General features: G+C 43.8%; 1 protein-coding gene across 1 annotated transcript; it reads right to left on the reverse strand.

Moving 5' to 3' along the window:
* Positions 1–14,116: 14,116 nt before the first annotated feature.
* On the reverse strand, positions 14,117–15,492 carry LOC147964156 (uncharacterized). Its single transcript, XM_087529861.1, has 2 exons — positions 15,125–15,492; positions 14,117–14,537 (listed from the first exon to the last, which is right to left on the reverse strand). Exons 1-2 carry the CDS (start codon positions 15,490–15,492, stop codon positions 14,117–14,119), a joined length of 789 nt encoding a protein of 262 aa, XP_087385987.1.
* Positions 15,493–16,069: the final 577 nt, after the last annotated feature.

Genomic DNA, 16,069 nt, shown 5'->3' on the forward strand with positions numbered 1-16,069 from the left:
CTACGTAATAAAGCAATGCCAATGACAATGGCAATGCCCGTCTCATCTAAACCTGGGAATAGTTCGGCATCCAAACTAAAACCAGTCCAATCCACGGCACACATCAAAACCAAACCAATCCAGATATTTTCATTTAGAATCTAGACCAAACCGAACTATACATGCTCGTCATCCAACCCAGTCCAAACCGTTTTCAACTTTTGGATTGAATCCAAAGGTTCAAACCGTGGACAAATCCATATGCGAGGGCACGTCATGAATCTAGATCAGACATGGCGTCAAATCTCGAGAGAGCCGACGAGCTCTGGCCGGCAACAGCGGCTCTTGGATTTGAAGCAGTAGTAGGTGGTAGTGGCGGCTCAAACTAATTGATTGATTTGGTCTCAAACCATAGAAACCAAATCAAGATCCAATCCAAAAACTAAGTTTCAGTCCAAACCAATCGGCTCAGATCCGCCTCCGTAGGGAGACGCGCTTGGGGAAGGGAAGAAGAGGGGAGATCTCACGTACTTGCCGGAGTTGGCGGCGGCCGTGCACCGGCAGCGAAGAGAGGGGTCGTCGGAAGATGGCGGCGGCGGCGGCGCTGGTCGAGAAGGGGAGAAATAAAGATGTGGAGTGGTCGAGACGGGGAGAAAGAAAAATGTGGTACATGTGGTGGCTCGGTTGTGTGGATGACAAGGGGACGCACTTGTGAGACCGATAGCAATTGATGGCAAACTGCAGGAGGTGCACGACCGCGTGCACGACCGCCACGTCCCCACGTGGAATGGGGACGGCCGGGTGGGTGTGTCAAGTCAAATCGGCACCCGCGGCTTCTCGGTAACTCCAAGAGGCAGGAGCAGTGCATTTCTTCCCCAAATCGGGTAGAAAACCCTCGTCCTCTCCCCACCCTCTCTTCCTTCCTCACCACCTAACCACCCTCTCCTCCTTCCTCACCACCCTCCTCCCTTCCTATGCCTCCCTCCTTCTATCTTCGACCGACGATGAAGCGCGGACATGAAGATGCGGCGGAGGAGCCGGAGGCAACCATCGGAGCAGCGCAGTCTGCTGCCGTGGCTGCAGCCATAGGTGGAGCGGCAGAGTCCACCGTAGCGGCAGAATCTGCCGGTGCATCGATCGTTGTGCCTGCTCCCGCTGCCATCGCAGCCGTCGGGGCACCCGTCGGCGAGCACAAGGTCGGGGAAGATCTGGAGGAGGAGGAGGGGATGAGAAGGCGTAAGCGCAAGGTGCACAACGAAATCGAAGAGCTCTTCGAGGAGAACGCCATAAAGGAGTTCGACTTAGATTGCAGGAAGGGCAGCGACTTCGACGAGGATGCCATCGACGAGCTATCTGAGGTAGTACTCTGTTTTTTCTCTGTTTTTTTCATGACATTGGGGTTTTTCTTGTAAACTAGATGAGCATCAATTTCACTTGGGCGTGCTAGTTCTACGTATGTAGAATTGTAGGTATCTAGCATAGATCTTCATGTTGGATGTGGATTTTTAAATCTGATTCACATTCTGATTCCAGCAGATACTCTGGTTTTTTTCATGGCATTGGGGTTTTTCTTGTTAACTAGATGAGCATAAGTTTCACAAGGGATACATTAATGAAAGAAGTGGGGTAATGAACCCAAATACAAGAAAATGTTCATGGCAGGGATACATTAATGAAAAAAGTGGGTTAAACAATGGATATATGGCAGGATTCTCCATTGGCTTCCCAAGGACAGTGACAAAATCCTATAGTTCCTGATTCATTTTAGTTTATGTAGATGAATTAATTTGCACACATGTTCATATATGATTAGTTTGCACACATGTTCATAGATGATCCATTTGCAAATTCTATACAGATTTCCATTTTGCAAAGGAAGTGATCGCTCCCTTAATAATTATGGGCTGACAGTACATATCCACTGGATACCAAAAAATCAAAACATTTCATCTAGCCAATTTTCCACAGTATGTTATCTAGATGATCATAGCCACATCTCTCATCAATATGAGCAGTGAGACACCCCATAGCTCCTTTACCAATTTCCTTCTAAAACTTATCAGGGTCTAACAATGTTGGAGAAGCAGTATTGCCGCTGTCAGAAAGAACAATGGTTTCTTCATTCCAGTAGATAGAACAAACCCCCCTTGTGCGAAACATGGAGGAGTATAATGAAGCCATTTTTCTGATTCCAATAAGAATTACACCTGTAACAAGTATCAAATATCATTAAACCAAGCCACTTCATGAAGTCTTTCATGTGTTAATTATGTACTACTTGTGCACTAATCTATAAATGCAACTATTCCACCGTCCATATTTATGCATGTCAGTTTCTTTGGCTCAATTATGTATGCGCACATACGCCTTATTTCTAGCAAATAGATAGTTGCCATGTTACACATGTGTACTTTCAAAACATTGTAATTAAAGTCAATGTACCATAATAGATTAGCTGAGTTCTTCTATGTGTACTAATTCACTAATTCACAGGAGGATGACGACGACGTGGACTACAGCATGGACAGCAGGCACAGCAAGAGCCAGTACACCCTGAGGCATATGATTGCTGGGAAGATCAAGTACCGTTTCTTTGGCAAGATTGGGTGCCCTTTCTGTTGCAAGGTGATCGGTGGCGGCATAGATGGCATGATCCAGCATGCCTTCAGCACTGGTAATGGACATGGTAAGAAGCATAAAGCCAGTACTCTGGCTAAACATGCTGCCTACGCACGCTTCCTCGAGATTTTCAAAGTCAATGAGCCCTACAACATGCATTGAAGAAGGGAGAGAAGTGATGTGCTGCTAGAGTGCTGCTGCTGCCCTAGGACCGCCGTGTCCTGTTATGTTATGTATGTTTGTTTGTTGTTGGAGTCTAAAACTGATGTCCTATGGTGTGTCTGAACCTATGCTGAGCGGTGGTTAATCTGCAGTTTATGTTAAGAGTTTGCTGCTACTCTGGTTTAGTGTTCCTAGTTGTTAATACTATTTTGGTGATGCATGTTTAAGCCTTGTACAATGCTAGATGCTTAGGGTGGTGCTTAGAAAAATAAACAGGGTATTTCTGAAGCACCGGTGCCTATTTCTACAGGAGAGACGCCTAGTTATGTGTCTACCCTGTACAAATAAGCACATGTGCTTAAGAAAAGCCTGGTTTATTTCTATAAGCAACTCCCCTAAGCACCTTGCATTGTACAAGGCCTTAGCAACTCAAGTATCGTACGGTGGTCTATGTTATGGTTGCTATGTTATTCTGCCGTACGGTGATGCATGCTAGGAACTCTCATAATATGACTATGGTAGTTATAGCTTGGCATGACTATGTTTAGTGTATAACTCAGCATGTTCCTGCCATATCTATGAGCAGTTACAACTGAACTATGCATTAATTTTTGAAAAAATTAAAGCATGCAAATGATTGCCGATTCCACCTATTGCCAAATCAAGCTTTGTACTGATGATGCATTAGATATTGCAATAAGTAGAGGATGCTAATGATTACCAAAATTACCTATTTCCACTTTCTAATAATTACTAAACGTGTATCAAATGATGCTAAAAGTAGAGCATGAGCATGAGCATGTATCAATGCATTAGATATTGCAATAAGTAGAGGATGCTCATGATTGCCAAAAGTACCTATTTCCACTTTCTGATAGGAACTAAACGTGTATCAAATGATGCTAAAAGTAGAGCATGAGCATGAGAATGTATCAATGCATTAGATATTGCAATAAGTAGAGGATGCTCATGATTGCCAAATGTACCTATTTCCACTTTCTGATAAGAACAAAACGTGTATCAAATGATGCTAGAAGTAGAGCATGAGCATGAGCATGTATCAATTGATGATCAATTGATGCTACCTATTTGTGTTTGAATGGGCTCAATAAAGCTGGTGCTGGTTTATGCTCTCTTCGTGACCGTGATGGTAACAAAGACACTTGGTTGGCTATGGTCTTGATGTCAAATTTAAGTTTCAATTCTTTAAGACTCTTTGTTTTTGCTGCTTGCTCGGGATCGACTAGCTTTCTCGGGCGTCCACGTGCTCTCTTCCTTTTGGGGAGTTGGGTGCACCATTTTTGGGGGAGTTGGGTTCACCGGTATCCTTCTGGGAATTGGATGTGTCAGGTTCGTTGGAACCATCAGGATTGTTGACTAATTGTATGTCCTATTCTGAAGCATTAGGTAGAACTGCTTGCTGGGCATCGTACACCTCCTTCTGTATAAGAGAGAGTGCTGCGTTAGTTCTAATCATGAGACATATGAAATAAATGATATATTCTTCATGTAGCGCTAACCGTTATGGGGAACTTATATGATTCGAGACGAAGCGCATTGCAATTTGAATGCAGTAAGGCTGTACATATTTTCCACCTAAAAATATCTATCCTTGCCTATATTGGATAACCGACACTGACGTCAGCATAGCGTTCAAGCTAAACAAAGTACAAATTTAAATTAGGCATTCAATTACCTGGTTCAAAATATCGGTCATTTCATCCCCGTTCCATGACAACATGTACTGCAGTGTCCAAACCGCACAGGAAGTCCTGCGATGTTTAGTTAAAGATCAGTAATCTTATTCGTGTACGCAAATAATAATTTATGAGGCCATGCATACCCATCGGTCTGTTGTGGTATGTTCTCATAGCGTTTTTGGTCCATTCAGCAAAATTGATGTTATTAGCTGGTGATATCAACTCTTTCTTGACAGCTTCGTCAATGCACAACTGAATCGAGTCCACCTAGGGTACGACGAGTTATACATAGTGTTACGGTACTTTGGGAGCTCATGTTCCATGCGGATCAAAAGAGGCAGCAAGAGAACACTTACAAGAGAATCTTCCTTGGTCTTGTCGCAATGATAATTCATGGAGTTCAGAGTCTGAATTTCTTTTTTGTCAAAATTAAACATCATTAGCATCCAATGGTTTTGGTGTACATTGAGTGGGACATGCACCTGCAGTAAAATTTGGGTTGGGTTGAGAACCGAAATTTGTCGTGTACAGTGTGTACGTAAACTATGAAAGTGTGGAAAATGTGTACCTTTCTGCGCCCTACAAATTTTCCTGCTACACGAGCTAACCATGAGGCTGCACGTCCAACAGGAACCACCCCCTTCATTTGTAACAGCTTTTCGGTTTCTTGAGGGGATATGATTGAGGTAGTATCATTCTCAATTTGGCTAATGCGAGCATATGCCATAATAACCTGCCAAATTTTCAATCATACAATAATAAGACAGTTGTTGCAGTAATGATGTAGAATAGAGTATAATGGGCTTACATCACCATAAATGTATTTGTCGTCCAAATTTCGCTTCAGATTTTCTGCTATGAGGGTAATGTCTCCGATTCTAGCTATTTCAACAGGGGCGTATGTTCCGCGGATGTAAACGGCTGTCTCTATATCCTCATCCATAAACTTGTAATCATTACCAAAGACAGGCTTCATCGGAGTTAATTGTGGTTCCTCATTGTTTTCCATCACATGTCTTGCACTTGGTGTACTCGAAGTCCCTGTCGTGAATTGGCTAGCCCTAGGAGTTCCTGTCAGGGATGAATTGCACGCTTTGACTTGATCCTACAATGAACAAAGGTAGTTCATCATTAGTTTGTTACTTTTAGATATTGACGTGTTGGGCCATATTGATCACCTGCACGCCTCCTTTCTGTGACACTGATTGTCGGTTGCTTTTAAATTCGTATTTTAATTCCTATAACAATGCAAACAATAATGAATATGAAGGAACATATTCATAAAAAATATAAAATGCACAGTATGACATACATGGAGTTCCCTCCTTAAGTCTTTAATTTCGTCCTCAGCCTTCGACAACCTAAGATTAGTGCCAGATTTAGTCTTCATGTTGATCAAGTCTTCACCTAGAGTCTGGTATTTGACATCAAATATGTGCTCAATTTCCATTAACTTCCTCCCTACCTTCTTTTCATGATCAGCAATGCGTGCATTCATGACTTCAACTACCATTTCAATCTGTGTAAACAAAATAAAACCCCGTTGATAACAATAGCTAAATGAATGAGGTTCCATGACACCTATTTGTGATATTGCAAAAACAAATAGTCCTTGGAGTACATACTTGCTGGCTACTAAATTGTTGTCCTTGTGATGGTGCTCGATACGAATCATGTTGATGCACATGTTCATCTTTTTTTCTTGGAAATTATTAGAATTCTCGGAGGACGTTGAGGAGCACAAATTTCCAAGACAGCCTATTTTTATAAAATATAATGAACCATTTGTACCAAATAAAAAATCAGATATAGAAAGTTCAATTGTAGATAGGTACCAGCCCATTAGGAAGACCTCCTTTCTCGTAAGCATCGCTTCTTAAAGTAGCCATCATTTCGTCCCATCGTGTGATCAATGGAGGGGGTCTAGAAGAATACATTAATCGGCCACTGCGCACGTGCTCCCAGTACCAATACTACACAATAAATCAGTTCATCACCATACAGATATGCAACAGAACAATAATTAAAGGACATGAAGTAGTGATCTATCACTAACCTGGAGCAGAATTAGATTTCCTTGTAGATTTACGTGATCTTGATTTCTAAACTTGTGAACGGACTTGAAGAAGTGATTAAGTGTGAAACATCCCCAGTTAAATTTCCGAAGGTTTTCAAGATCTGTAACAAGGTTGAGAAATTTCGAGTCCACATAATGTTGTGTTGTTGGTGCTAGAACAGTACCAATTGCGTACAGAATGAACTGTCTCAGGAAATCGCCGTCTGGGGCTTTGGAAGCTCGGATTGCCGTTTCAAGGTCAGAAATCAAAATTTGCCCATTGTTTGCATAGGCGGTAAACAATTCTGTGTCGGTTTGCATTTCCAGATGTGGCTCTATATCCTCCCCTTCTATCGGAATGCCAAATATACCTTGCACGTCCTCTTTTGTTATAGGAATTGGCGTTTTACCGATGGTAATGGATTGCGTGTCCATATCTATGCTCTTGGCTAGTCTAACCAACATTATGCGCCGTAGAGTCACTTCATGCATCTGGGTTAGACCGCCAAGACTGGTTTCTGATATGATGTACTTTTTGTGGTCTTGTGACAACAGTTTCATGGTTTTTCCGAACCTTGTCTGTGAGCATACTAACTTCATATGACCATGCTTTTCGGCGAGTTCCTGTTACATGCCATTAAATTATACTGAGTACACATGACTTATGTGTACGAAACGATTGGTCACAAATAGTCAATTACTTACCGCATCGGGAATTTCGGAGATGGGCTTTTCTCCATTATGAAGGTTTGTATCTGAAACTGACATTGCTGGCTCGTATGCAATGATAAAATCCGGCTCAATTAATTTGAACATAATTGGAAAATGTATAACAAAATTAGCAGAGAATTATTTTTCACAAAATTAACTGGGTCATTTAACATATGATCCACTTATGGGTTTAAGCACAGAACCTATTTGGGTGCAAAACCTATGAGGGTTCAACTACTAAAGGAGCGGCGGACAACGATTATAAAGAGTTACGATCAGGTAATACCTTATCTCGGAGACGGTGCCACCGAGTAGATGGCGGCGGTTAGTGCGTGGGAAACTATAAGTGCCGGTATAGCGCGGTCGACGGCGCAAAGGAAAAACGGCGCGTTCACGCGAGGAGGAGGCGGTGAGAAGAACACTGACGTCTGAGCCCTCAGATCACGTTGGCGGTGGGCAGCGCGTGGTGGCCACCGACTCCTGTATTCCGTGGGCGACCGACGTCTCCGATCTGATCTTGCAGCGGTCGTGGGAGGTGCGGACGGCCCGGGTGGTTAGAATGCGGAGCTGTAATCGCGGGATTTAGGGAGGGGTGGGCCGCGTGAGCTATGTGAGATTTGGATAAATGATATAAAGAAATAAGAAAATCTTGTCAACTCATTTAGGGGTTTAGGGGTTTAGGGTTTAGGGGTTTAGGGTTATTAGGGTTTAGGGGTTTAGGGGTTTAGGGGTTCAGTGTTTAGGGTTTAGTGGGGGGGTTAGGGTTATCAGGGTTTAGGGTTTAGTGGGGGTGGGTTAGGGTTATCAGGGTTTAGGGTTGAGTGTTGAGTGTTGACATGCAAGCCCGGAAATGCGCGTGTCAGAGATCGTACTTGCGTGTATAATCCCAAACTTTTTTCATGGCATCCCATGACCCCATAGAGAATGCATGCATAATGGTTTCCATGTGGGGCAAAATTTTGAATGTTTTTACGGTTTAGTGGGGGGGTTTAGGGTTATCAGGGTTTAGGGTTTAAGGGTTTTAGGGTTGACGAAGCTATGTTTGTCTTACGGTGGACGTAGCACACACACCGGACATTGATGGAGCATTGGTCTACAATAGATTCCCTCCGGTAGCATCGATTCGGTCCGTTGACTGGCTCGGCCGACAAACTTCGTGCCACATAGAGCATGCATCCATCCACTGGACCGGATCGATGTTGGGTTGGTTTCATACAGGTGAGGAACCTAGCTAGTGCTTTCGGGGTGTTGACATGATAGGCCGGAAATGTGCGTGTCAGAGATCGTACTTGCGTGTATAATCCCAAACTTTCTTCATGGCATCCCATGACCCCATAGAGAATGCATGCATAATGGTTTCCATGTGGGGAAATTTTTTGAATGTTTTTACGGTTTAGTGGGGGGGTTAGGGTTATCACTGTTTAGGGTTTTAAGGTTGATGGATCTATGTTTATCTTACAGTGTACCTATCACACACACCAGACATAGGTCGAGCGTTGGTCTACAATGGAATCCCTACGGTAGCATCGATCTGGTCCGTCGACTGGCTCGGCCGACATACTTTGTGCCACATAGAGCATGCATCCATCCACTGGACCGAATCGATGTTGGGTTGGTTTCATACAGGTGACGAACCCAGCTAGTGCTTTCGGGGAGTTGACATGCTAGGCCGGAAATGCGCGTGTCAGAGATCGTACTTGCGTGTATAATCCCAAACTTTCTTCATGGCATCCCATGACCCCATAGAGAATGCATGCATAATGGTTTCCATGTGGGGCAAAATTTTGAATGTTTTTACGGTTTAGTGGGGGGGGGTTAGGGTTATCACTGTTTAGGGTTTTAGGATTGATGGAACTATGTTTGTCTTACAGTGTACCTATCACACACACCGGACATAGGTCGAGCGTTGGTATACAATGGAATCCCTCCGGTAGCATCGATCTGGTTCGTCGACTGGCTCGGCCGACATACTTCATGCCACATAGAGCATGCATCCATCCACTGAACCGGATCGATGTTGGGTTGGTTTACATGTACATGTACAGGGACCGGAAATGCGCGTGTCAGAGATTGTACTTGCGTGTACATGTACTAATGATCGCTAACTTTCTTCATGGCATCCCATGACCCCATAGAGAATTCATGCATAATGGTTTCCACGTGGGGCAAAATTTTGAATGTTTTTATGGTTTCGTGTGTGTGTGTGTGGGTGGGTGGGTGGGGGGGTAGGGTTATCAGGGTTTAGGGTTCAGGGTTTTTTGGTTTTTGGGGTTTAGGGTTTAGTGTTGGTTTACAATGGATTCCATCCGGTACCATTCGACAACCTTCGTGCCACATTGTTCACATTGTCCAATTAACACTTTGTATAGATTTTTTGGGTAAAAAATGAACGAAATAATGCAACTAATCTGAACGTAACGTTTGGCATGTATCAAACCAAGTAGCCACTATTCCTCAAAAAAACTAGTTAGCCACTAATTGCGCCAAAAATATCTCGTAATTACCAACGAAAATGGGTTGACAATTATTTCTGCAAATTCTTGGAATGAATTTATTGCTCTTCCTTTTTTAGAGAAGAATAATTTACAAATTTGCTAACATAACAAATTTGTTGTTCAAACAGAAACTGCCTCATCGTGTTGTGCCCCAAGACATGGCAGAATATGGTCATATAAGGCATTAAGCACAAATTTTATTTTGGAAACAAGAAATCAGTTTCCAATTTTATTTGTCCTTTCCAATAGCTTACAAATGAGCTTTTCCTTGGTCTGGTCATACAAGGCATTAAGCACAAATGACATTGCTTATACAGAAGCTAACTGAAATAATTTGTTAACAACTTCTAATGAGTGATGATCAACAAGTTAACAAATCCCACAACAATTATTGAAAAATAAAATCCCACGGCCATCAGATTTGCGTGCTTATTCAGATCGATCAACTGCCTTAAGTTATTGTTCATCTTCTTCAATTCCACCTTTAGTTCCGCATCCGCCACCGTGAGAGGAACATTAGCATAGCCCTTATTATCCACCGCGGATGGCAGATCTTCCTCTAGGGTGGCCCCGTGCCTCAAATCAATGGGCAAATCAATTAAGCCATCCGTTTGAAGCCTCTCAACGTATTCATCAGCCACTCAAAATGCTTGCATGTTTTCAGCTTCTGAAATAGGGAAGGGAAACCCTAAATCACAATTCCGAGGAAATAAATATAAATCTGGGGTCAGAATTCATAGCAAAAAGACACAACAGAACATAGATTTAACCTTCCCCGCTTCTGGTTTGCTCTCGCATTTCACAAATTCCCGCCCATGGTTTCCATTCTTCTCCGATATGGTTGTCAAATGCTTCAGTGGAGCGACGTGTGGGCAGTCGGGGCATCTGGTCATCGGCAGTGAACCATACCGCGGCGATGATGATGGAGAGGCCGAACTGGACATGGACATCTCTCGTCTCTCACCGTCCGCCGGCGATGGCAGGCTTCGTCGCTGGAGAAGAATAACAATTTGGTGGGGCAAGGGAAAGGGAGGCAATGGTGGGCGGCGGCTTGGCACGGGCACGGCGATGGCTCAGGCTTCTGTGATATGTGGTTGGACCCTCGGTCGGTGCACATGTTTTGGAAGCCCCGAAAAGATCACGCTCGTTAAAAAAACTTGCATCGAAGCGCATTACTTCAAAATAACTAATTAACCCTACAATCACGGATATATACCTTCCCATTATACCGCATATCTACCCTATCCTAACCACCCCCATCTACCTTGTTTCTCCTCACATAGCCATCGCCGGGATTGCGCCATCGCTTCTCAAGCGACCACGCCGACGCCGGATTAAAAAGGTCTCCTCCACGGCTCCTCCCATCTTTGATTGTAGTGCTGATTATTTTTTCCATTGATTCGACCAAGAAGTCATTTCCGAAGAGATTAGAAAATCCAGGTTTTGCCATAGTTGAGTAGTTCTGGTGTAATTCGAGTACAGGATGTCATGCAAGAGCTTTTGGATTGATAGTTTGTAGTAGTTGATCGTACGAACTGGTTCTGAAAAAAAATTCACGGTCGTATTGTTTCGAATTAGTTGGATGAGGTTGTGGATACAGTTTTCATACTATGGGTATATGTGTTGCTGTAGGGACCATGGTCTCAGAGGCGCATAACAACCTTGTGGAGTACGACAAGTCTTTGCATGAAGCGCGCCGGGAGATCTACTTCAAGGTGCAAAAGGATCGCGATGAGGTAGATAAGAAACTGAAAAAACAACGTTCATACGTGGACAGGATGATAAAAGAGGAGCGTGAGGAGTTTTCCCGTAAGATGACGAAGATGCGTCTTGAGATTGAAGAAAAGTATAAGCGGGACTGTGAGTACATGGAAAAAAAGTTTGTCCTTGGCTACAAGGAAATGCATCAAACGTGTAGAAGGACCGGAAGCTTGCGGACAGTATTATACGGACAGAGCGAGTCAGGATGGATGCGTATGTGTTGCAGGCACGTGCGGATATGGACAGTAAGCTGCTACAGGAGCGGTCGGACATGGATTATAAGGCCATGCTGGAGAAGGTCTGCTTGGAAGGACATATGTTGGAAGACCATGCGATCTCACGGCCACCCCGACAACATGTCTTCAATTATTCTCCCCCTATAAGTATCTCGCACTGATTCTATATATTAAGGACCTACATATTCTATGATACAAACATCTTCAATTTGTGGCAACCTTATGTCGGCGATTGTATGTAGGCTAAGCATCATGAGACGGCACAGTCGCCATTCACTCGAGACATTGCGATAGAGTCACCCATTCAATGCCACATCAGTCCACCCCAACAACATATCGTCAATTCTCCCCTTGTAAGTACCTCGCAATGATGCATACCCAAGATATGGTATGACCTTTCAAAACTTGTGTGTAAACCCACTGTCAACGTTTCATACGCAGGATAAGAAACCTGTGATGGTAGAGTCCCCAGTCACACCACATGAAGGATACATTCCACATAACAAGGTGAGAAGGTTTGAGATGGCACAATCCCCAGTCACTCCACATGAAGGATACATTCCACAAAAGCAGGTAACAATGCCGCAATGTTGCTATGCACATAAAAAATTATGTTTGCCCCTTTACTCATTGAATGTATTAACTCTGATGTGAGATACTAGGTGCTGGTCATGGAATTTTTTGTTAGTAGGGATGATGAGATGTCACATGTCCCGAGAGCATACTTTGATGAACACCCGGCAGAAGTCAGAATTTTTGAACCCGCCAAAGTGACCTACGATCTCATTATGAGTGAAATGAGAGATACTTTTGGTTGCAAACTGGGAGCAGAACTGTACTACTTCTTACCCGGGTCTGCGTGGAAGCTGCCAGAAGGAATATTCTTGATTGCAGGACCAGATGATGTACAAAAAATGCTTTCTGATATGAATGGTAGCAAGACATGTCACCTGTACATTGTGTACAATAGAACTATGGGTTGTTTTCCCGAGGATGACATTGATTTAGAGGTTCAAATTTTACATGTTACATGCATCTAGTTTATGGCTACGTCTTTTTTGAGTTATTCCTAATACAATTCCTATGGTTTTCTACAGGAAGTGAGAATCCAAGAAATGGAGGGTCTTGCTAGAGAGTTGGCAGAGAAAGACCAAGAACAACTTAAGTTGTATGGTTACAATGATGTTAAAGAGAAAAAGATTCAAGCACATGGGTCGTCGCCAAGCCCGACGCAATCTCCAATGACGCAACGCAAGAGGTCACTGGATTTTGGCAGTGCAGAAGACAATATGGAGTAGGCTCAATTGTTTTTCAACCAGTTTAAGCTTCAAACCAGGATTATTTTGTTGCAAACAAACATTTTTTTCTGTTTCACACTATGTTCGCAATTATGGTACAATTTATTCATGAGACAGTTCTTTGAACAACAATGCATGTGTTTTATGATCAATCATACAGTTGTTTCTGAGTTGTTTTTGAGATGGCCTTGCATCTAAAGAAGTTTCCATCTATAAAACTTGGCACACAGTCGCATCGGAATCGCATATCACGCGAGAGGCGTGCGTCGCACGGGTGCGCGTCGCACGCGAGCTTGTTTTCGGGTAGAAATCATAACATAGTTCGGATAGATAAAGTTCACGTCCGCCACCCGCGCATGAAAACCCACGTTGCCGCCATTCCCATGCATGCATGCCTCAGGCATAGACAATGAGATGGCCCAACGGTCCATCCAGCGACCCAGCGGGTGAGGCTGGCGTGGGACGGCCCAAGCGAGCGTCGCGCCGGGCACATCCCAGGGGTGCAGGGAGTTTAGTCCCATCTCGCCGAGCGAGCGGAGCTAGCACCGGTTTATATAGGAGCTTTCCCTCTCAGGTTCCTTTCTAAAGCGGGCAGCACATTGCCTAAACGTCTTCGTCCCTGCCCTGTGGGCCTACTTGCTACCTATTATCACAATCTGACGGGCCTCTGCATCCTGACCCAATAAATGATTGGGTTACTAGTCATATGCAGGCCGTTGAATTGTGAACTTTAAGCGGCAAGTAGGCGGGCTTTTTTGTCATATTTCATTTTTTGCATTTGTCATCATTATTTCCATTGCAGCCAGTCCATCATGCTGCATTTTGCACTACTAGGAAAAAGGCTATAGATGGAATGGACATTAATGGCGCACCTGTCATGTGGTGCGCCACTACTATATAGCAGTAGCATCACATCACAACCATAAGTGTTCTGCACCAGCATCATAACAATCACATAACTACATAACAAAAGCAAACCTGTTCAACTTAACAAAAGCAAACTTGTTCATCATTACAAAAGCAAAGTTGTTCAACATAACAAAAGAAAACTTGTTCAACCACATAACTACAAACTGAGACACATAATACAACAAACAACTCAATATCCCCAGTAGTAGGGGTCATCCCAATTTTCCTCCGCCTCTTGCCATTGCTCCAAACCTTCTTTGACGGTTTCGATTTTCTTCCATGCCTCGTAGCTGACGTACGCATCTTTCGCTACGTACTCGATGAGGTTGTTTGGCAGTGGGCTGTCCCCCCAGCGTTTGTGGTCCAATTTCTTGTTGATCTTCCCCTTCATTTCCTTGTAGGATGGGTGGATGAGGCTGGCTGCAAACTCAGCCAAAGACTGCCACTTCTTTCCATTGTTTGGAACTCTCCATTTGCGCTGCATGTCGATGTACTTGTCGGGGTTGATCTCCAAACCAGACAACTTCAGCTTCTCCTTGTCACCTCCAAAGGAGAAGCCAACAAAGGTGTACAGCTTCTTCTCCTGCAGAAGTGGGCGGAGTTCCTTGGGCCTGCATCAAATTAATCTGGTGCATCAAATTCATCTACTTCAAAAACTTCAGAAACTACTAATTAGACAGAAACTTCAGAACTAGTATTGCATCTACTTCAGAACTTCAGAACTATTGCATCTACTTCAGAAACTTCAGAAACTACTAATTAGACAGAAACTTCAGAACTTCAGAACTAGTATTGCATCTACTTCAGAACAAAAGAACTATTGCATCTACTTCAGAAACTTCAGAAAATACTAATTAGACAGAAACTTCAGAACTAGTATTGCATCTAGTTCAGAACTTCAGAACTATTGCATCTACTTCAGAAACTTCAGAAACTACTAATTAGACAGAAACTTCAGAACTTCAGAACTAGTATTGCATCTACTTCAGAACTTCGGAACTATTGCATCTACTTCAGAAACTTCAGAAACTACTAATTAGACAGAAACTTCAGAACTTCAGAAACTTCAGAACTTTAGAACTAGTATTGCATCTACTTCAAAACTTCAGAACTATTGCATCTAATTCAGAAACTTCAGAAACTACTAATTAGACAGAAACTTCAGAACTTCAGAAACTTCAGAACTGGATGTTTTTACCATTTGGTTGCCGCGGTGATGTGGTATACCAGGACGAGATCCTCCACGCATAACTGTAGAACTGCAGGAATTTGCGGAGGTTGGTCTTCCCTGGTATACTCGACATCAACGCCGATCGACCGAGAAACCATGCCGCCGAGCCTCCTCCTCATGTCGCGGATCCTCTTGTCGGCTTCGTCTGGATTGCTGGTGCATATGACATCCAGCTTCTCCTTCAGGTCGATATCAACCATGAGCGGCACGGTGTAGTCCTGCTTCTGCCCGGGGACCGGAACGTCATCGTCGACCACCAGCGGCTCCTTGCCATACGCCTCACCACGGTGATGCTTGGCAAATGGAGGGGAGTTGCTCCATGATGCCTCCGCCATTCTCTTAGTAGACGGAGGGGAGTTGCTCCACTATTCCTCCGCCATTGCCCTCCTGGCCAGCGATGGTGGAGGCAGAGGGGAGTTGCTTGATGGTGGAGGCAGAGGGAAGCAGAGGGAGGAAGATGGAGCGGCAATGGAATGAGGAGGGAGGCAGAGGGAGGAAGATGGAGCGGCAATGGAATAGGAGGGGAGTTACCTGCGTCGTGGTCGTGGGGAGTTACCAGTGGAGGGGAGACGTGGGGAGTTGCCTCCAAAACTCAAATGTCCTGCCCTTTGGCCCTCGAAAACTCTGAAGGGGAGACGTGGGCCCTTTGGCACTCGAAAATAAATTTTTTTCAAAATTTTCTTTCATAGACATGTTTGGCACATGTGGGTCACCATGTACAAAAAAATTTGGGTGATTTGGAGGTGGTGGAAAAATTCACCTTTTTTTCAAAAACTGGCTTAAGTTAGACAAAATGGTCCCTCCGGAATGCCGGCATTTTTTCGACCACCTCCAACTCACCTCAATTTTGGCACAGATGATCTCTTCCACAAACAAAACTAGGTTTCCAAGTTTTTGTATTTTTTTTGAATT

This window comes from Triticum urartu, chromosome 6A (genome assembly GCF_056163025.1).
Source record: "Triticum urartu cultivar PI428250 chromosome 6A, HENAU_Tu73, whole genome shotgun sequence".
In the NCBI taxonomy this organism is placed as follows: domain Eukaryota; kingdom Viridiplantae; phylum Streptophyta; class Magnoliopsida; order Poales; family Poaceae; genus Triticum; species Triticum urartu.